At 38.4% G+C, this 22591-nt stretch overlaps 1 protein-coding gene across 1 annotated transcript in view; it reads left to right on the forward strand.

The window, feature by feature from the left end:
* Positions 1 to 22591, forward strand: part of LOC140753957 (potassium voltage-gated channel protein Shaw) — a 248457-nt gene that overhangs the window by 93538 nt on the left and 132328 nt on the right. The window contains exon 4 of the mRNA XM_073088818.1: positions 22038 to 22217. Within this exon, the coding sequence (XP_072944919.1) occupies positions 22038 to 22217 (180 nt within the window). The remainder of the gene's footprint in view (positions 1 to 22037; positions 22218 to 22591) is intronic.

A 22591-nucleotide genomic window follows, 5' to 3' on the forward strand; every position in this document is an offset into this window, starting at 1 on the left:
TAAGACTAAGTATGTAAATATATTTTCGTCGTAGCTCCACACTAAATAACGACACGACATACGACACGTCGTGAGGGCCACACATACAATAAACAAACATTCAGATTCCTAAACAGAAATTTAAATTTATCATTTAGATATCTAATTGACCGAAATATCTGTAATTTAATAAAAATTGAGGACTTTTTTAAAGTTTATTATCGTTTTCTTTGTTAAAGCATGACTCTATGGCAATTTTACACTCTAGAAATATTTTAATGTTAAATTAACATACGTATTCAATCATTTGAGGTGGTAGAACCTGTTTAGGTTATAAAAAAAGTTTTTCCTTCAACTGTCCGTGCCAACGTATCGTTCCAACGTCGTCGTCATCAACCCATTATTGTCCCACTGTCCACTGCTGGATACGGGTCTCCTCTCAGAATAAGAAGGATTAGGCCATAGTCCACCACGCTGGCCAAGTGCGTATTGGTAGACTTCACATACCTTTGAGATTTTTTTTTATAAATCTCTCAGGTGTGCAAGTTTCCTCACGCTGTATTCCTTCACCGTTTTAAGCAAGTGGTCATTAATTTCTAATACGCATATAACTTTGAAAAATCAGAGGTGCGTGCCTAGGATTTGAATCTTGGACCCTCGTTCGAGAGGCCGAGTTTCTATCACTGTTATCGTTCCAACAAAGAGCCCAAAATCGGCAAACTATGACATCCAATCCGTCTTAATGTTACAGTGTTATTGCCCTCTGTCAAAGACAGTAATGTAATTCATGCATTCCCAAAGCACACTAAAAAATCATTACCAGTTTAGACTGGAGCAGCATTCGTAATGTAAATAGGTACGTATATTTCTTCATTAGTTTGTTTTAAGCTGATTGTTTGAAAAGAAAGTGTAGCCAGTGTTGTTCAAAGTCTGGATCGTGACCGATCCCCTGGGGGGTTACAAAATCTCTATTAAGCAGCTGCAGAAGGTCGTGAAGCCACGAGAAAAAATAAAGTTCAAAGGTACTTTGGGTAATAAAATGTACATTAAAATAAAAAATACACTAATAATAAATAAAAACCTATTAAGTACGAGTACATTAAAATAATAAAATTGACATTTATAGGCCCAGGCTTCCCCCGAGAGAGGGTCATAAACAGGGTTGCTATCTATATGCAACTTACTTATACTTCTACTTAATTATGAAAATGGTTTTTGAATTTCCTTCTTATCTATACTATATATATTGCAAACCTCGTAATATTAAAAAGAGGAAAACTTTGTTTGTTTGTTTGATTGTAATGAATAGGCTCAAAAACTACTGGACCGATTTTAAAAATTCTTTCGCCATTCAAAAGCTACATTATCCACGAGTAACATAGGCTTTCATATTTTATATGAAATATATTTGATAAATAGATTTTAAGGCGGTACAAGTTTGCCGGGTCAGCTAGTGTATAATATAATAAACTACGGATTTGAAACAGCGGAGAGTATAGGGTCGCGAAATGTTTCACACTCAGGGGGTCGTCCCATAAAATAGTTTTAAAAACACTGACCATCATAATTACTGCCAAGCTACTTTAAAAAGAATTACATACAAGTTAAAGTTCAAAATTCCATGTCGCGAAGTTAACTTTTACCACACTAGTGGCTTAAGTTAATTTGTTAAGGTTACGTCGTGCGTTTTCCTCGCTTTTAGAATTAACTTGAATTTTTCGCGTAGAATTCTCCGATAAGCAATGCACGGTGTAATTTTTAAAATTCAGTTCTGTAAAATTCGTGTTATTTCTGTTGCTTTCAACTTGAATTCAAATTTACGATGTTTTACGTCATGTATTATTAGCGAAAGTAATTTATTAATGCTTAGCTTTTCACTGGATCTTTTAGGATCATAATATTTATTAGAGTAGAGGATAAAATGAGTTGTTACATAGTACTCGTATACCTTCGTGTAAGGCAGAAACATCTATTAGCCCTATTTGTCTCGTCCCCTATTTATTTTTTGATTCACATTTTTGATGACAAACTGTGAATCTGTTGGCAGAAATTAAAAAAAATAATTTAATTTGAAGGAAATTTGAAACACAAGTAAACAACCCTTTCGCAGTCCTTCGGGGTAATAAATACCGGAAGGGTCCAAAAGACATGTGGATATTGAAAGGAAGCACGCATAACATGTGGGAAATGTTTACTTAGTTCACTTCGGTGACTGCAAATCCCTAAACGGCCTCCGGGACCCATCGTGCTTAAAATTCAAAAGTTTCTTACACTAAACTATACTTACTTTAAAAGTTATAAGTTACGGTTAAAATAACTTGTTTTCTTGCTAGTATTTTTTATTTATTTTGCTTATTTATTTGTATGTTTATTTTAAATGTAACATCTAATATTCTACCAACTCTGAAAAATCAGTGGAACTGGATTCGAATACTAGACCTTTTATTTACGGCTCGTTTAGAACTCCGGGATCTCCAAAGGAACGCAACCGGAGCCCTTAGCGTGTTGCCCCGTCGGGCTCCGCCCAGGTGAGCTTCGCACTCTTGCCTCCCGCAACCCCGGAAGCACCATTTTAGTCGCCTCTTACAACAGGGGATACCGTAGCCCTATTCTGGTCCCGAGACTACAGGGACAAACACTACACTACACTAGACCTTAGTGTACGAAGAAATCTTACTTTAATTAACAACCAAATTATAGCTTCAATTTTCTCAAACGTACTATATGTATGTGAAAAAATTAAAACATTTAAAATACTTTTTGAAAATATCGTTAAAAGCTTCAAAATACCTTTAAACCTTTACGACCTCTGAGTATTAAAAGTTCCAATACATTATCTATACTACTTTCATTTGAATAGTACGAGCAACTATTGAAAAATTATAGGTCGTTAAGTTTTACGATGATTGTGCCGTCTAGTTTTACGACTCAATTGATCTCTGCATATGGTTTACGATTGCGTATTTAATTAGGGAGAATATTATACATTTAAGGGCTTTGATCAAAGTTTGCTCGTTAATTAGTTTTATTGTATTAATGTCTTGTCTTGTAAGCATAGATTGCCTATTTGTGTTTTTTTTATATATCACCATATACATACATACTACATACATACATTCTCATACATACGAATAGCAACTGACCTTTGTAATTCTGATAGGTTACCAACTTCATGTGGAAATCTGGTACAATTGTTTAATATGGTGTCTAATAACAGTATTAAGCGCTGCTGTGTGCTGGTTTGAAGGGTGTGGTAGTTGAACGGAGATATACTTTCCGAGGCGTTCCAGTTTAGTCCTCAGGGGTAGCAGCGCAACTGTGACCGAAATCCTATGTCTGTCTCACAACAGTTGTCAACAGTAGTTGATAATGAAGTTCACTCCGGAGTTAGGGTGGATTGAAAAATTCCTGCAGATTTTGATGATTGATAATACTGTTTTACTTGTGGGTGATATACACTTAAAACACTACCAAAGGATTTTGTTAATAATATCTGAATACATTAATATAGAGCTGAATATTTAAATGTAAAAAGTATTTACTTACGAAGTATTTACTCAAGTCTGAAGAGTGAGGTAAATCACACATGATTGTTTTCTCGGAAACGTGGTGAATATTTATGAGAAGTATTTATCATATTTGATTAACTCCCGCCGTTCAGATTTTTTGCTCCGATACAATCAAATATTAACATGAATATTTATACAGTTTTACTCGTTTTTGAAGTAAATTTGTTTTAAAAGGGTGAATGGTTTTCCAAATATCTGCAATATAAAAATTCACCTACACGTTTCCAGACTTTTTTTATTTAATACTCGTATATGTGTAGCAGACGAGCATGCAGTCCACCTGATGGTAAGTGTATGGACATGGACATCTGTAATCAACCCCAGATAGAATTAGATATTCCTACCCGAGGTCGGCTACAGATGCGCCCTAAGGACTAAGCTGGAACGCCTCGGAAAAGTATGTCTCCCTTACCCTTCAAAACGGAACACAGCAGCGCCTAACACTGCTGTTATTAGGCAGAAATTTATTTTATTTTCCCTCAGATTAAATGTGAAAATTCCAAAAACATCTATTTCTCTGGACAGAAATAAATCAACCATATAGAAAAATAATTTCTTTCGCAAAATAAATGGTAACGAAACATCAGCGTAGTATATAATAGCAATACGTAATAGGAAACAGAAAAATAATTTATATTCTTATTAGAACTTTCTGCGCCTAGCCATCTGTTGCTTTAGGCGATTTTGTGTGGTCTATGTCAAAAGCATTAGAGTTTTATTAAAATCCTCGACTTTCTTCATATACTGTATTGCGTGTTTTCTTGTTGTTGAACAACGGTACGTGTTTATGTGTTTATTTGTCTACCAATACGCATTAGCCAGCGCGGTGGACTATGGCCTAATCCTTCTCATTCTGAGAGGAGACCCGTGCCCAGCAGTGGAACGATAATGGGTTGTTGATGACGTGTTTATGATTCATGTACGGTCCAACAACGCGACATACATAGTTATGAGAAAGACTTCTTACTCATTTAGAAAGAGTGTACAGAAGTCATGCCAGTCATACATATATAGCGACTATATATGCGGTCGGCTTCAGGTAAACCCCCTGATCAGTGTGAAGTCGGTTACAGATGCCTATGGATAGCGGCCGCTACTTACCACTACGTGGACTGAATGCTGGTTTTATACTCATACTTTAACCTATAAAAATAAATACATACTTTTGAAGAAATGTGCTAAATTATATCTGCGAGTTTAAATCTATTAATTTACACTAGATAATTCTGAAATATGGATAAATCTCTTCCTATTATGGCACAAACGTAATTTTAATATATGCTTTAAATAAAATCAGCTGACTACTAATTTATGTTTCGTGCTACATACCATAAATTATTATCCTTAGACTGTGAATAGCTTATTGCATATTTTTTTTAAACTTCTATAACCGCTAAAGTTTTTCACTTCGACCAATCCCAATCGTGGCCATGAAACTGATATCGGGCTAACAGCGCAATTTACGACTCCATAAACCCTGATTTTATGCGTCAACAGTCAAAGGGTTTGCTGACGCCTCCAAACGGATTGGGTGCCGACGGCTTTTTAATTTAATTGTTGCTTGGGACTAGGCCCTTCTGACCTTCTGGCAAGTTTCATTTGAAAATCAAATAGATCATTATGGATGGATATTGCGGACGAGTTACAAGGTTTGAAAGTTTGAAGTTTTTAGTTGTCCTTATGTAGTGATTGGTGTAGAATCTACATCTGTGTAAATTAATACCACCGCCACACCTATTTCTGCCTAATGTGTTCCGTATGAAGGGTGTGGTAAGGGTGACATACTTTTCCGAGGCGTTCCAGCTTAGTCCTCAGGGGTAACGGCACATCTGTGCCGACCTCAGATAGGAATATCTAATTATATCTGGGGTTGATTACAGATGTCCATGGGCTGTAGTAGCCACTTACCATCAGGTGGACTGCATGCTCGTCTGCTACTCCTATATTACCAAAACACCCCGACCCGGAGATCGAACCCGGAACCCACAGCGTAATAGACCGGCTTGACTTCTTCATCACAGTTCGTTACCCTTTTAAATATAAATTAATATCCTCAAGTTTCTTCTTGTTACTTGTAGTACAAACCGCAGGATTCCGGCCCTTAGGGCGAAAAGTTATTTTAAAGTCTGTACCGGAGGGCGGCCCTCTGGGTTCAAAGTGTGTCAGAAACACTTCTCAGAGTCCTGTGTCAATGTTTACTTATTTTGACAGCCTGCAATTTCAAATGATGACATTTTGCAAGTAAATGGAAATACATATTAAGTAGGTAATTTATCATCGCAGCTGATAAAATTTAGATTGTATTCCTGTACCCTTAGTATGAGTTTTTACTTTAGCTTGAAAACGTTCAACGTTTACGAATTCGGTCACACAGCGCTCCCGTGGACCTTATCGGAACTAAAATTTTCGCATTATGAGTTTTAAATACTGATTAGTCAATTGTTTTAATTTTACAAATATAAATATAATTCATTTATTTTACATTTTTAATTAAGTTTTGATAGCTTATAGTTCCGTTAGCCGTGTGGTGCCGGCTGCGAATAGCACCACTCCCTCTCTTCCCGTGGATGTCGTAAGAGTCGACTAAGGGACAAAAACCAGGAGATGGGCAGCAGCGTCTCTCTGTGAATTTACCACCATACTGCGGTCACCAACACGCACAGCCAAGCGCGGTGACTATGGCAACAACCCCCTAATGGCAGCTGCAACAAAACCCCGGCCCCCAGTCCCCGGCAGCCCCGCTATTCCTGGCTACGGTAGCGGTCACGGTTACGGCGGGGCAGGGGGTGCTAAGAATCTCCGGCAGAGATCGGGCTACCATAAACGACGACTGCTGCACCTGGCAACATATAACACCAGGACTCTGAGGAATGATGAGAAGATATATGAGCTGGAAGAAGAGATAGGCAAGTTAAACTGGAGTATTATAGGGTTGTCTGAAGTCCGAAGACAGGGGGAGGACTCGACGATCCTAAAATCCGGTAACTTGCTCTATCACCGGGAGGGCGAACATCTGTCCCAAGGTGGTGTCGGGTTTATCGTCAACAAATCCCTCGTCAACAACATAGTGGAGATCAAGAGTGTGTCGCCAAGGGTAGCATACCTTATACTCAGAGTATCTAAAAGATACTCGTTGAAGGTCATACAGGTATATGCGCCGACATCGACACACTCCGACGACGAGGTTGAGGTTATGTATGAGGACATATCAAAAGCCATACATACCTCAAAATCGTACTTCACGGTTGTGATGGGGGACTTCAATGCAAAACTAGGTGTCCAATATGGCGATGAGTCGAAGGTGGGGCCTTTCGGATTTGGTCATCGGAACCATCAAGGCCACTTGCTGGCTAACTTTTTGGAAAAGGAAGGATTCTATATGATGAACTCCTTTTTCAAGAAGAAGCCCCAGAGGAAGTGGACCTGGATGAGTCCCGATGGTACTACCAAAAACGAGATTGACTTCATATTGGCGGACAAACGGCATATATTTAACGATGTCTCTGTGATCAATAGGCTTAAAACCGGAAGCGGTCACCGGATGGTTAGAGGCACGTTAAATATCCAAGTCAAGCTGGAACGGTCCCGCCTTATGAAGTCGATACTTCGTCCAACACCTTGCCAGGTCCAGGGCTCTGAAGACTTTCGACTCGAGCTCGATAATCGTCTGCGATGCCTAGAACGTTGCGTAGATGTTGACGATATTAACTCCAAGTTGGTAGAAACTGTCCGTGAGGTGGGGTCGAAGTATTACCAGACCGCCTCCAAAAGAACAACTCAAAGGCTCTCAGCCCATACACTCGGACTTATGGCAGAGCGGCGGGCAATGTGTGTGCAGTCTCCGGCTTCACTGTCTAAGTACAGGCGGCTCAACGCACAGATCTTTAATAGAATGCGACACGACTTGCGCCTCTCTAATGCTATTCGCATTAAAGAGTGCATTGAGCGGAATAAAGGCTCCAAAGTCTTCGCAAGGGATCTGCGGGTTGGGCAAAGCTTGCTGACGCAGCTGAGGACGGATGCCGGCACCACAGTTGCCACGAGGCCTGAAGTTCTGAGAGAAATTGAGAAGTTCTACGGACAGTTATATACCACTTCGCGTGCGCCTCTACGACCTGTCTTTGACAAGCGAGCCACGCTAACCCGGCACTATACCGAAGATATCCCGGACGTCAGCCTTTACGAGATAAGAATGGCCCTCAAACAGCTCAAAAACAACCGAGCCCCTGGCGAAGACGGAATAACAACGGAACTGCTAAAAGCAGGTGGCAAACCGATTTTAATAGCACTCCAACAGCTATTCGATTCCGTCATTAGCCAGGGTATAGCACCGGAGGCGTGGAGCAAAAGCGTGGTGGTACTGTTCTTCAAAAAAGGCGATACGTCTTTGTTGAAGAACTACAGGCCCATTGCGCTTTTGAGCCATGTCTACAAAGTGTTCTCGAGGGTCATCTACAATCGAATAGCTCGTAGGCTCGACGACTTCCAGCCTCCCGAACAAGCCGGCTTTCGAAAAGGCTTTAGCACCATGGACCACATACACACGCTGCGGCAGGTGGTACAGAAGTCCGAGGAGTACAACCTGCCGTTGTGCGTGGCTTATGTGGACTATGAGAAAGCCTTCGATTCTATCGAGACGTGGGCGGTATTGGAGTCACTCCAGAGGTGCCAGATCGACTATCGATACATCGAAGTGTTGAAGTGTATGTATAAGGCAGCCTCAATGACGATCCGATTACACGACAGAAGTACGGACCCCATCCAAGTGCAGCGAGGTGTGAGACAGGGTGACGTATTGTCTCCAAAACTGTTTACCGCTGCACTGGAGGACGTGTTCAAACTGATGGAGTGGAAAGGATTCGGCATCAACATCGATGGCGAATACATCACTCACCTTCGATTCGCAGACGATATCGTCATCATGGCGGAGTCGCTGGAGGACCTCAATACCATGCTCAATGACCTCTGTGACGCCTCTCAACGGGTAGGTCTTAAGATGAACATGGACAAGACGAAGATCATGTCTAACGTCCATGTCACACCCATGCCGGTCGTTGTAGATGGCGTCACACTCGAAGTTGTTGACGAATACGTTTACCTGGGACAGATAATCCAGATGGGTAAGTCCAACTTTGAGAAAGAGGTCACTCGTAGAATCCGACTCGGTTGGGCAGCGTTCGGGAAATTGCGTGACATCTTCTCATCCAAGATACCTCAGAGCCTGAAGTCGAAGATGTTCGAGCAGTGTGTGTTGCCAGTGATGACGTACGGTGCCGAGACGTGGTCTTTCACTGTGGGCCTAATACGAAGACTCAAAGTCGCTCAGCGAGCTATGGAGAGAGCTATGCTCGGTATTTCCCTACGCGACAGAATTCGTAACGAGGAAATCCGTAGGCGAACGAAAGTTACCGACATAGCTCTCAAAATAAGCAAGCTGAAGTGGCAATGGGCTGGCCACATAGTTCGCAGGACCGATAACCGGTGGGGTCGGAAGGTCCTCGAATGGAGACCACGTCTCGGCAAAAGGAGTACAGGACGCCCCCCGACCAGGTGGACTGACGACCTGAAGCGGACGGCGGGTAACCGCTGGATGCAGACGGCCCAAGACCGGTCGGAGTGGCGCAGACTAGGGGAGGCCTATGTCCAGCAGTGGACCAGTAAAGGCTGATGGATGGATGGATGTTTTTATTGTATAGAGACGAGCTGAAAGTTGGTCCCATTTAAATATGGTTAGGATCCATCAATGAGTTCTGGAGAAAATGAGAGGAACTCCTTCACCCATGTAAATATAATAGCCATAACTTGGCCGTTTATGAACCTATTTTAATGCCTTTAATTTCGTGTGTGGACAATTGCTACAAGTTGGTCCCATTTAAATATGACGAGGATCAGAGTGGGTTCTGGAGACAAAATATGTAACTCCTCAACCGATGGGTATAATTTAGTTTTGTTTGAAGATATTTGGTGTAGGTTCTAATGAAATTGCAAAACCAGTTTATCATTGACTATTTAAGGGTCTGATAATGTGGCTCGGAGTCAAAATATGTAACTCCTCAACCGATGGGAATAATTGAGTTGTGTTTGAAGATATTTGGTATAGGTTCTAATGATATTGCAAAGCCAGTTCATCATTGACTATTTAAGGGTCTGATAATGTGGCTCGGAGACAAAATATGTAACTCCTCAACCGATGGGAATAATTGAGTTGTGTTTGAAGATATTTGGTGTAGGTTCTAATGAAATTGCAAAGCCAGTTCATCATTGACTATTTAGTTACGTTAGGTTGGAACATATAAGACAATATAAAACTAAGCGAGCAGGGCGCGGGAGCGCCCTGCGAGCGGGCGGTTCCAATCAATGTAAACTCAGACCTTACCTTCATTTATGATTACGTTTATACAATTTTATATTGTATTAATATAAATGTTAGTATGTCCTCACTAAAAAGGGTGAAAAAAATTTTTTACCAAAAAATACAACCGACTTCTATGTCACTACAAAGTAAGGCGCTCATATTAGACATGCTGTTTACATCGTTATCCAACGAAATATATTGAGCGCCGACTTCAGAAATATGTACTAAACCAACATTTATTTCAATTATTTTTTACTTTGTAGTGACATAGAAGTTGGTTGTATTTTTTGTTAAAAAAAATTTAAAACTTTTACTTCAGAATTTTAGTTGCGATACTGCCCACGGGAGCGCTGTAGAAGCGAATTCGTAAACGTTGAACATTTTCGAGCGAACGTAAAAACTCGTGCTAAGAGTACTGGAGGGGATTTTTTTTTATATTATAGGAGTAGCAGACTAGCATGCAGTCCATCTGATGGTAAGTGGCTACTGCCGCCCATGGACTTCTGTAATCAACCGCAGATAGGATTAGATATTACCTGAGATCAAAAATAAAAAAATCTCAAAGGTATGTGAAGTCTACCAATTTGCACTTGGCCAGCGCGGTGGACCATGGCCTAATCCTTCTCATTCTGAAAAGAGACCCGTGCCCAGCAGTGGGACAATAATGGGTTGATGATGAATCAAGTTCATTCAAGTCATTAAACAAAGAAGTCAAGTTAAAAAACTCACCAAACTTTAAGAACCAATTATTATCATCAAGCATTACCTCATCATAATGATCGAGTCCTTTGTACTTAAGAACAAAAATATTTTCCGACCGAATTCGGCAACCAACTGTCAGCAGAGGTCTCAATAATGTATTGCGGTCAAACTTGCTCCAACATTTACTAACTAACGGCATTTACTTGCGAGGAAACTAACTTTTGGCTCAAACAGATCAAACTGCCTGTTTACTTACTGCTTTACTAAGTGGCGTTGTAAAAACCTAGGTAATGTAGTATAGTTGAAGGTGGTAGAACCCTGTGTGGTTCGACTCCGGCGATACCACCGCCACACCTATTTCTACCTAATAACAGCAGTGTTAGGCGCTGCTGTTTTCCGGTTTGAAGGGTGTGGTAAGGGAGACAGACTTTTCCGAGGCATTCCAGCTTAGTCTCAGGGGTAGCGGCGCATCTGTGGCCGACCTCAGTAGGAATATCTAATCCTATCTGGGGTTGATTACAGCTGTCCATGGGCGGCAGTAGCCATTTACTATCAGGTGGACTGCATGTTCGTCTGCTACTCCTATATTATAAAAAAACATAGATAATTGTTATGGAATTGAAGATTAATTTGATATTAAAAGACAGTCGAATAATTTTATTTTTGTTTGGCTTTAGTTAAATGTTAAATAGTAAAGATTTGGCAATAACACCAGATTACCAATATTTAACCTATTATCCATCGTAGACTTACTTATGTATTTGCTTGTTTAACTCGCCTCACCATCCGCTCTGTTAGGTACACCGTGAACTATAAACATCAAACTTTCCTATTACACCATGAACTTCATCAAACTTGTCATAAGCTGATATTGTGAAAGCCTTTATGTATCTGAAATGATCGTACATAATTCTCTCTCTCATCTTTAATTCTGAAATAAATAATCGCTGAAATGAGTTCTTTCTCGCAGAATTATGTTAATTACAGCATAACTTAAAACCTTGTCGAGATAGCAATTTTTCTGGCATAGGAAATACTTCGAAATAGCATAGCAGTAGGTACCTGCTTATCCTCACTATCTATGTACCTTCATACGCTTTCACCAGCTCTTTTATACTGAAATACGATCCTTTCATCTACCAGATCCAGAGTGTATGGAACGCAGATTACCAGCCTCAATGGTCCCTAATCTCATTAGCATGTGCAGTCAAGGCTTAATTAGAAACGTGGTTCGTTATGTGGTACAGCGTTTTGCGTTCACATGCTTCGGGATTAGATTAAATGTTTCAGTTCTGTGACGTAGAAATAGTACACGAGTACCATGAGCTTCCGTTAGGTCCGTTAGTGAATCATTGGTGGGTTCATTCACCTCGTAATATGAGAAGCGGCTATAGCCATCTAATGTGTAACGAAGACATACAAGTATTTAAACTAAGCGTTCCAATTTAGTCCTCAGAGGTAGCAACCAGGTCAAACAGAACTGAGCAGCGCCTAACAGGTAGCAGGAGGGTATATTTATGTGAGGCGTTGCAACTTAAGTTCTCAGTGGTCTGTGGCCGACTTCAAGTGGGACTTATCATATCTGGGGTTAATTCCATGGGAAGATATCCCTAATTGGCAGAAGCAACTTACTATCAGATGGATTGCATGTTCGTTTGATACTTTTCTATTATAAAAGAAAAAAAAAACAGTATATTCTTATGTACAACTACCATTAAAAGTTTTGGTAAAAGTAATATTTACTTTACAACTAGTTACAGAAATCTAACCTAAGTCACTTAATAGAGACCAAATAAGTTTCTAAGAGTTCTGTTAGTCTGAAAATTGCTTTGGATAAACACTTAATATAAGTGAGTTATTTCTAGTGATCTTTTTATAATATAGGAGTAGCAGACGCGCATGCAGTCCACCTGATGGTAAGTGGCTACTGCCGCCCATGGACATCTGTAATGAACCCCAGATAGGATTAGATATTCCTACCTGAGGTCGGCCACAGATGCGCCGCTACCCCTGAGGACTAAGCTAGAACGCCTTGGAAAAGTCTGTCTCCCTTACCACAACCTTCAAACCGGAACACAGCAGCTGCTAACACTGTTGTTATTAGGTAGGAATAGGTGTATGTAGTATAGTCCGCGTAAAACTGCTAGCCCGCTCTGAATATAGAAAGGAGTGGCGTCGCCGTAGTAACTTGTATGACTACACCTGCTCGCAACAACTTTAGAGCGGACTAGCAGTTTGGTGCGGACTATACTTACAGAACCTTAAATGTAGTTTGCGATTGTCAGTAGCTTAGTGGTGTGAGTGTTAACCCATAGTAGTGAAGATCTGGAATTGGAATCCTATTTTTGTATTTTTTATTTTTGTCAGATACAGCGTCAATATCTTTTCTTTAAAATACAATATTATCTTTTAAAATAATGTGTTATTTCTTTTTTTTTTTTAATATAAGAGCTGCTTGCTGCTGCTAATCCAGCTGCTTTAGTTTGACGCGTTAGTGTTCATCTAATTTTGACGCTTTACGATGTTCATCTAATTATGATGGTAGGGCTAGGCTAATGTGCTCAACTACTTATGAACGTTTGGGTGTATTTTTGGAATTTTAATCTGCCCATTTACTAATGAAGCTGACTGTACATGTTAATGGGAGAAGTAAGATGTGACAGATATGCTTTTTTTAATAAGACCTCATAATACAACTGTATACTCATTTAAAAATAATAGAACAAGTATAGTCTGATTCATAATTAGGTGTCCAAAATGTAAACAATCAAATGTCACTGTCAAAATTAACAAGAAATAAAAACTTTAACAAACTCAAGAAAAAACGAAAATTTAACAAATTTACACAATTTAACAAACGCGTTATGTAAACGAGAAAACATTAGAGTTTGATCACAATCACGAAAATAAATAATATCATTTACGAAACTTAAAAATGAAAGCACAAGAAATGTCTTGGATTCCGATTGTGTTACCATTATCACATTTTAATTTTCTAATAATCTTCAATAATTTATAAACTTTGTTTTTTATTATTATTACTGTATGGAACGAAATTGAGGTGATATAAATATTAGAAAATGTGAATTAATCTTAATTTATTTAGATTATTATTTTATTATTGTTGTATTACTTTAATATCGACAAAAATAAAAACTACCATTCCTAACGTATTTTCTTGATAGGTCAACACCTTTGTTTACATTTTGGACACCTAATTATGAATCAGAGTGTAGGTAAGTTATCTTCATAAATAATAACTGAGATTACTTTGAAAACTACAGCACGTAGAACCGTTCGTAATTAAAAAGAAACATTTATTTAAGGCAGCTTAATATATTAGCATGTCAATAGGAAACTTTAACTAGAATTTTCCTCTTGCCGAAACATAACGGAAATGGTTTCTGAAAACCTGTTTAATTTTGTTATATACTGTCCAAATGCGTATAATCTACGTTTATGTTATTAAGTTAATCAGATTGTGGTCAGAAGATGATAAATCTCTTTGTGGTTCGATTACGGCGTCACTACCGCTACACCTATTTCTACTTAATAGCAGCAGTGTTAAGCTGCTGTGTTCTGGTTTGAAGGGTGTGGTGAGGGAGACACTTTTCCGAGACGTTCTGGTTTAGTCCTCAGCTGCAGCAGTGCATCTGTGTCCGACCTCAGGTAGTTATATCTGGCGTTGATGACAGAAGTCCATGTGCGGCAATAGCCATTTACCATCACATATACGATACGGTTAACACTGTTGGTAGCAGCCACTTGAAAGCAAGAGAAAACCACCATCATCAATCCATTATCGTCCCACTGCTGGGCACGGGTCTCCTCTCATAATGAGGATTAGGATTAGGTCATAGTCCACCGCGCTGGCCAAGTGCGTATTGGTGGACTTCATATACCTTTGAGATTTTTTTATAAATATCTCAGGTATGCAGGTTTCCTCACGATGTTTTTCCTTCACCGTTTAGCAAGTGATAATTAATTTCTAATACGCACATAACTTTGTAAAATCAGAGGTGCCTGGGATTTGAACCTCGGACCTCTCGATCGAGAGGCCGAGTTTCTTAACCACTAGGCTATCACTGCTTATAGATCACTGACCAAGAGAAAACCATGCAACTACAAAAACACATGAAAAAACCTCTATTTGTAATACGCCCTATTTTGAAAGACAGCTCATTCCGTTCTTTAAGCTCCAACCTCGTCTGTTTGCAAAGTCCCATGTCTGAATCCCATGAGGTCTCCCCCATTTGGCTATTCAAAGGCATTCGTAACTGTAAACATAGGACTGCGTATTACAGTTTTTGTCCGGCTGTTTTGCAATTTTCATATGTTTATTTACCGGACTAACAATTATCATCTTATATATAAAATTCTCGTGTCATAATGTTAGTTACAGTACTCCTCCGAAACGGCTTTACCGATTTTTACCAAATTTTATATGCATATTCAGTAGGTCTGAGAATCGTCTACTATCTATTTTTCATACCCCTATGGGCTGTTCACCCTTAACATTTGTTTATTTATATGGCAACACAACGTTTGCCGGGTCAGCTAGTATAGAATAAATAATATGTTGTTTGGTTTAGTTTTTATGATACTAACAAATGTAATTAACTTTGTAAACTAGTTGTTTCTGGAAGAAATAACTTTTTATACTTATACTTCACATTCTGAGAGAAAACCCGTGCCCAACAGTGGGATATTAATGGGTTGATGATTATAGATATACATATCGATGTGTGTACACAAATAAGACTATTTGTGGCTAGGCAGACGCCTAGCCAGGGATCGAACTCAGAACGAATCTATCAAAGACATCACAATGAAAGAGTCTCGGTTTCCATTTTATACATACCGTTTATGTATGAAGCACATAAAACCTCACTGTATGTGTAAACCAAGGTAAGAGCGGTGTTCTTTACAATCGTTGAGTGGAAAGATTTCAAAGAGATTGAAACCCCAGTTTGTTCTGTTACTGTGAAATGGAGGAAATGTTAAGTGAGTTTAGGTAGCTGTTTTAAGGTTGTAGAATCCTTGGTTCAACTCCGGTTCAACCAAACCTTTTTCTGTCTTATAACAGCAGTATTAAACGCTGCTGTAATCCATTTTGAAGGGGTATAGTAGACTTAGGTGCTTGTCTGAGGCGTTCCGATTTAGTTCCCAGGCGCAACACATCTGTTGTTAACCTCAGGTACGTATCTAATCTTATCTGGGGTTGATTACAGATGTCCATAAGCGGCAGAAATTACTTCCTACCTGAGGTCGCCCCCCCTGCGCCGCTAGCCCTGAGGACTGAAGCTGGAACGCCTAGGAATAGTATGTCTCCCTTACCACACCCTTCAAACTAGAACACAGCAGCGCTTACCACTACTGTTATGAGGCAGAAATAGGTGTGCTAACCTAAACTTACTGACTTAGTACTTATTGAAAACGCTGCCTAATCTGCAGGCTTCAACTTATATTACGATGGAACTTATATTACGCTTTCAAAAGCCTAACAAATATACAATATTTATCCTCGAAATTGCGATCCAGTAAACGTCGCGTAGTCAGCGCAATGCCGAGTTTAATTTAACATAACAAACTTGAGGGAAACTTTGTCAAACCTTAGAAGTACCGACCCTTGATGTGAATTCAATACAAATAACGGTGGAAAGTTGAGACTTATGAAGCTTTTGTGCGTGGTTGCACAGTTTTTTGATACTTGCGGGATTATTATATATTTTTCGGAAAGTAGACTATCCCATTTTCTTTACAGTACTCTATTCTAATGTAATAGTTTTAGCCATATTGTACCATACCAGTAATCTGTTATTTTATGAAAATTTTGTCTTTTTGACTTCTTTAAAATTAACTTGAAGGTGGTAGATTAAGAGTGAACAAAAGACTGTCAGCAGAGAACGAATGAATGAACTGACATTGAACTTTATAGCAAATCCCATTGTTGGTGGTTAGTTCGTTCAACTGTTAGTGGTTCGACTTCGGCGACCGCTACACCTATTTCTGTCTCATAATAGCAGCGTTAACCGCTGCTGTGTTCTGGTTTGAAGGGTGTGGTAACGGAGACATACTTTTTTGCGGCATTCCAGCTGAGCCCTCAGAGGTATTGGCGCATCCGTGGCTGACCTTAGGTAGGAATATCTAATCCTATCTGGGGTTGATTACAGATGTCCATGGGCGGCAGTAGCCACTTACCATCAGGTGGACTGCATGCTCGTTTGCGACTCTAATATTATAAAAAAAATCGTTTGTCTATATGTTTGTTTGTTTCACTGCTGCCACAATGAAGGAAAATCTAGATTAAGCCTGTGCAGCGAGTGTAAAAAAAACTTTAAGCATTTTGATTTGTTTTAACTGAGTCTATAAATAAAATATTTTTTAATTTTAAATCCATCCATAGACGCGTGAAGAGCTAATAAAGTAAAGCCTGAACCCATTGTATTAGTGTATGAACACACAGCGGATTTCTACATTTCAATAGAAATAAAATGCGTTATGTATCCAACAATGGGATTCGCTATAAAGTTCAATGTCAGTTCATTCATTCGTTCTCTGCTGACATTCTTTTGTTCACTTAATGTACCGTCAGCAAGTGAGTTCAACGCGGATTATGGATGCTGTTCGGATATTAAATATAATAAAATCTCCGCTACCATCTTTATTTCAATGAAAATGCTGGCCAGAGGCATTTTTTATATTCCAGTAAAATATTTGAAAATTCACGATAAATAAAATTGAGACTCTTAAAATATTTTTTAAGTTATAATTTCGTGTTTTTGGGGGAAATTATTAGTGCATTTTGCAAAGTAACGGAATAAACATTACATTTCTGTAGATAATATTACCTTTCGTGTAGTATATAGTACTGTGTGCATTGCCGAAATTTGGTAGCGCACTCCATGCTTATTGAATATAATCAATAGGTATAACCTATTTAAATGTTGCAAATTTAACACATAAAATTATTAACATTTACTAATATCTATATTGTTGCTTGCCATCTATTGACAACTTTATAACTTATAACATTTATAATCCTTCATTTCGACGATCCAACGATCACGCTTTTATGTATTTGCCGCCCATGACCTTAATTTTCGAAATATATGTAAATTTCCTCTTCATTGCGTAGAACAAAAAAAACGTTAAACATGCAATAAATATATCTTGCACTACTTTATTTTGTGCCTTAATTAATATTATACGTTTAATATGGACGAGCCTTAATGAATTATTATGAATACTATTAATTAAGCGTCCTCCTACCTTCATTATTCGTTACAATATTGAGCGTGTATTTCGAACGTAAATTTTTGACGAAGGAAAATTGAACAAACAGCAGTAATTAGTTAAAGCTCGGGCTAAAAAAGGTACGCTTTTCAAACAAAATATTGAAAAATACCAAATTCTGCTGTTTTTAAAAAATGTAATTTCGCCTTTCGAACGGAATATTAAAACATACCAAATTCTGCTGATTTGTGATGTATGTGCAAATTACAAAACAAATGACTCAAGTTGGCCTGGTAAGAAACTCATCCTATCTGGAGCACATGGGCGGCAGTCGCTTTTTCATAAATGTTTACAAAAATAAAATTAGCGACCCCAGAAGAATGAAATGTTTCACAGGTCCATAGATAACGTGAACACTAAAAAGGATTTTCGAAAATTGAACGCGTCAATAAATTTTGAAAATATATACAAACGGTCGCGCTGGTCGTAAATATAGAAAATTGCGGTTCCAACACTTATGTAACTGTACGCGTTTTAGTATTCCAATTCCGCTGCGGAACACTAAAAATGACATTAAATATGTATACCGTCAATAAAATACGACCTTTGTTGTTAGGGTTGTCGCAATGGATTAGTTTTGCAAATTATTTTTTTTTATATAAAAGTCAACATTTAGTCCCTGCGTTTTTGGTATCTGGATATAATAAACTAGAGAATTATTATAAAAAAATCGGCTGCTTAAACATTTTCTATGTAAATATTAGTCTATCACCCGTTGTTAAGACGAAACTAACAATACTGTCATATGGCATAGCGATCTCACCTTCTTCTTCATCGTTTTCTTCATTACAAAAGATCATGCCCGTTCTGATAAGCCTCTGTGGATGATCTGACAAGCTGCTTCCATGCCACCTTATTAACGATAACATTAGTAATGATTCTATTGAAATACGAAAACTTTGTACCTAGTAAAAATACATACATTATTCTCATCTTTGCAGTTTTTTAGAAATCAATATTTGGGGCAGCCCTAGAAAAATTAGAGCTATACGGTCAGATCTATACACCAGAGACAGACGCAGTTGGTAGAATTCAAATGAGTCAACTGAACATGATACGGAATTCACACGATACTGCTACGGGTTTGCTAAAATGTCGGTTTTTGTGAGATTTCGACTTTTTCCGCGATTTTGTGCGCGATTTGAATCTTAATGCATTGTATTATATTAAATTCTAATTCACTGGCAGTATTAGGGTCTAGCGATTTTTATGTCAAGGTTCCGTAAATATTATTTTCAATTAAATCGTATTTGTATGGACATTACGGCTTTTATAATAAGGTAACTGGTAATATTCATAAAAAATAGAGCATTAAAATGAGTGTTAAGTACCTATTGAATGGACCGAAAAAGTGGACCGGTAAGTGCTTAAACGTAGTTCGAGAGGATTGTTGGAGAATTCGCGTGCCTAATAATATTGGCTGATAAAATTTATACTTTTATATGCGGATATAATATATGTTGATAATTGGTATTTTTGTAGTAAAAAAAATATTATTTATTTGCAAGTATTGGTGTTAATGATCAACAATTGTCGATCTTTGATAGACAAAAGGATCGATTGAGTATGAATAACGTAAGTAGATGACTAAAAATGCCTGGCACTGAATAAAATTTACTTAAACCAGATTAATTTTAGATTTTATTTGTTTTAAAAGTCTGTATTAAGAAAGGTATACTCAAACTGAATTAAGACGCTTTAGTTTACTGTGGTTAAATCCAGGTTAATTGTATTTAAATGGGTGCTTTTAAGAAAACTTTAAATAATTTAATGTTCTTTGAAATACAATTTGGAATACTTAGTTCACGTTTTTTTATTTTAACGATGCTCTTAATGTTTCATTTGGAAAATAATTAGCTTGTTTAAGTGGAGAAGATTTTGTAACGCTATCTTCTATACTTACACTCATTGTTTCAAAGCTTCTAACTAGAACTTTCTTTGTTCGCCAAATAAAAAATATATATTTTTTATAATATAGGAGTAGCATATGAGCATGCAGTCCACCTGTTGGTAAGTGGCTACTGCTGCTCATGGACATCTGTTATCAACCCCAGATAGGATTAGATATTACTGCCTGAGGTCGGCCGCATATGCGCCGCTACCCCTGAGGACTAAGCTGGAACGCCTCGGAAAAGTATATCTCCCTTACCACACCCTTCAAAACGGAACACAGCAGCACCTCACGCTGCTGTTATTAGGCAGAAATAGCTGTGGCGGTGGTGCCGCCGGAGTCGAACCACAAAGGGTTCTACCACCTTCAAATATATTACTCTAGTACGTATTAGACACAGTGATAACCTTGTGGTTTGAAATTCGGTCTCTTAATCTTGAGATCCGAATTCAAATTTTACGCAAACAATTCGGTCTTGTCGAATTAATGGGCATGCGAAAAATTGAATTATATTTTTTTATTTTAAATGGTGTGAATTCTATATAGATAGTGCTTAGACATTGTGGTGAAAAAAAAAACGTTTTTTCTTAGGAAGTTTATACTTCTATTGGTTGCTTCAACTTTTACAGTACCTTCGTCAATAGAGAAATTTGTAATAAAAATTTCAGCACTACATTAAAAGTATATTAATTTGCCAAAAATATCAAAGCGGAGAAGCTTAAGACCGCTAATGCAAGAATAAATTGATATAACATGACTTTTTACAGACATCTCTTTATATGTAGTAGGTTGTTTATATGGGTTTACTTTGTCATGGAGTTATCTTCTCGTGCTTTGTGAGTTTTTGGCGTAGAGAAAAATGGAATTCCATGGAAATCTACCAATTCACATTTGCCCAATGAACTATATCTAACTCCTCTTATTCTAATATGATATTTATGCCCAGCAGTAGAACAGCAACGTATCAAATATCTATAAAATATCTAAAACGAAGGCAAATAATCGGCCACAATCTATCGCTCGTAGAGCTTAGACAATTGTTAATTAAATGTATGGATTAAGACTGAAAACACGTAATCGAGTTTGTCCAGACAAATTTTCCTATTACCCAAAAGATTCTGCAAGCAGAAGATACTTTTAAGCTTGCTTTAGAAATTAGAACAATTATTTAATTAGAGATTAGACAGTTTTGTTTTCCTGGAAAAGGGATACGTTATATGTTTTAATCGGAAAAGTTTTGTTTTTGTTTGATTTTTCGGAATTAAAACGGATTCCGTGTTTCTTTCTAAAGATCTTAGTCTTTACACTTTAGACTTTAGTCTTCAGAACGCCGCATATGTCAGTAGTTAAAGTATGAATAGGTTTGCGAATATCTTAAGCGATCTATAAAGTTCTTCGGGATTAGGAGGGCACGTAAAACTTCTGGTCCCGTTAATAATCATTGGATAGCAGTTCTTCAACGTTGTCAGAGGCCTTATGGATGGTTTGATAATCTCCCACAAGGGTTGATATTAACCCTTACCTACCTCCACCAATTTGCAGTGAAGCAGCTCGCAAAGTACGGTCCAGGTCTCCTTTAGTTGTGGGCAGAAGTCCAGCCTATTGCAGCCATATGAAATAGATTAAACTGAAACCTGTAAGCTACAGATAAAGTACACAAGCTATTTTCAATAATATAATCGAAACTCGTGGTAATTCAATTTTTCAATATTCCAACTCAATTTGAGTACGTTACATCACAAGCACTTCCCTGATTAGGCCGACAAGCCAAATACGAGCCATTTTCTGGGATACTGAGGTAATAACAGTTCGAGCTAGCGGCATTCAACGATTTGGAAATTTTGTAAATGCTACCTGCATATAGAAAATTACCATTTATTTCGATAGAAGAAAAGACAAGAAGAGAGATAATAAAGGCTTTGTTTTCACATTAAAGCATTGTTTTAAATGTGAAGATTATCATCGATAAGATACTCCGCTTCGGTTTGGTTGGTTGACAGTTTTGAGTAAAAATATGATAGAATATTCGCAACCCTGGAAGCCCGCTTTTACTCGCCTCGTACAACAGGCAGGGAATACCGTAACCCTATTCTAGTCCTGGAACTACAGTAGGCTGGTACACTTTGCCCCGCGGAAGATCTCCCTTTTCCAAAATATAAACAGGTGTGGCGAACCGCAAAAAAATCTTTGAAAATTCGTTACATTCTTTACGTAAAAATGTTTAAACAAGATTCTTCTTCCACAGAATACCCTGGCGATCCTGGATAAGCTGGACATCGACAGTGAGAAACCTTCAGAGGAGGAGATCGCGAGGCTCTTCGGCTATGAGGAGGCCTATCTCTCTGGCGACGTGGGGGTGTGGCAGAGAGTCAAGCCCAAGGTCTGGGCGTTGTTCGATGAGCCATCCAGTTCACCGGCTGCGAAGGTATGAATCTTTACATACAAGTTTTTCTTGTAATCAAAATATATATAACTCAAAGGTGACTGACTGACATAGTGATCTATCAACGCACAGCCCAAACCACTGGACGGATCGGGCTGAAATTTGGCATGCAGGTAGATGTTATGACGTAGGCATCCGCTAAGAAAGGATTTTGAAATTTTGCAAATGTATACTGCCGCCCATGAGCATCTTCAGTCAGATGCCCATGGGCATCTGATTGCAGATGCCCATGCGGGGGTAAACACCCCCGGTAACCATCCCTAGAGCTACGTGGAGCACTTTGGGATCTCCAAAGAAAAATTAGATAGGAAATATTTTGTTTAACAAAAAAAATTTGCTATTAATAAGTTTTGATG

The sequence above is a fragment of the Epargyreus clarus genome, unplaced genomic scaffold, assembly GCF_041222505.1.
Source record: "Epargyreus clarus isolate Ecla_fem2 unplaced genomic scaffold, WU_Ecla_fem_2.2 ptg000027l, whole genome shotgun sequence".
NCBI classification, from domain to species: domain Eukaryota; kingdom Metazoa; phylum Arthropoda; class Insecta; order Lepidoptera; family Hesperiidae; genus Epargyreus; species Epargyreus clarus.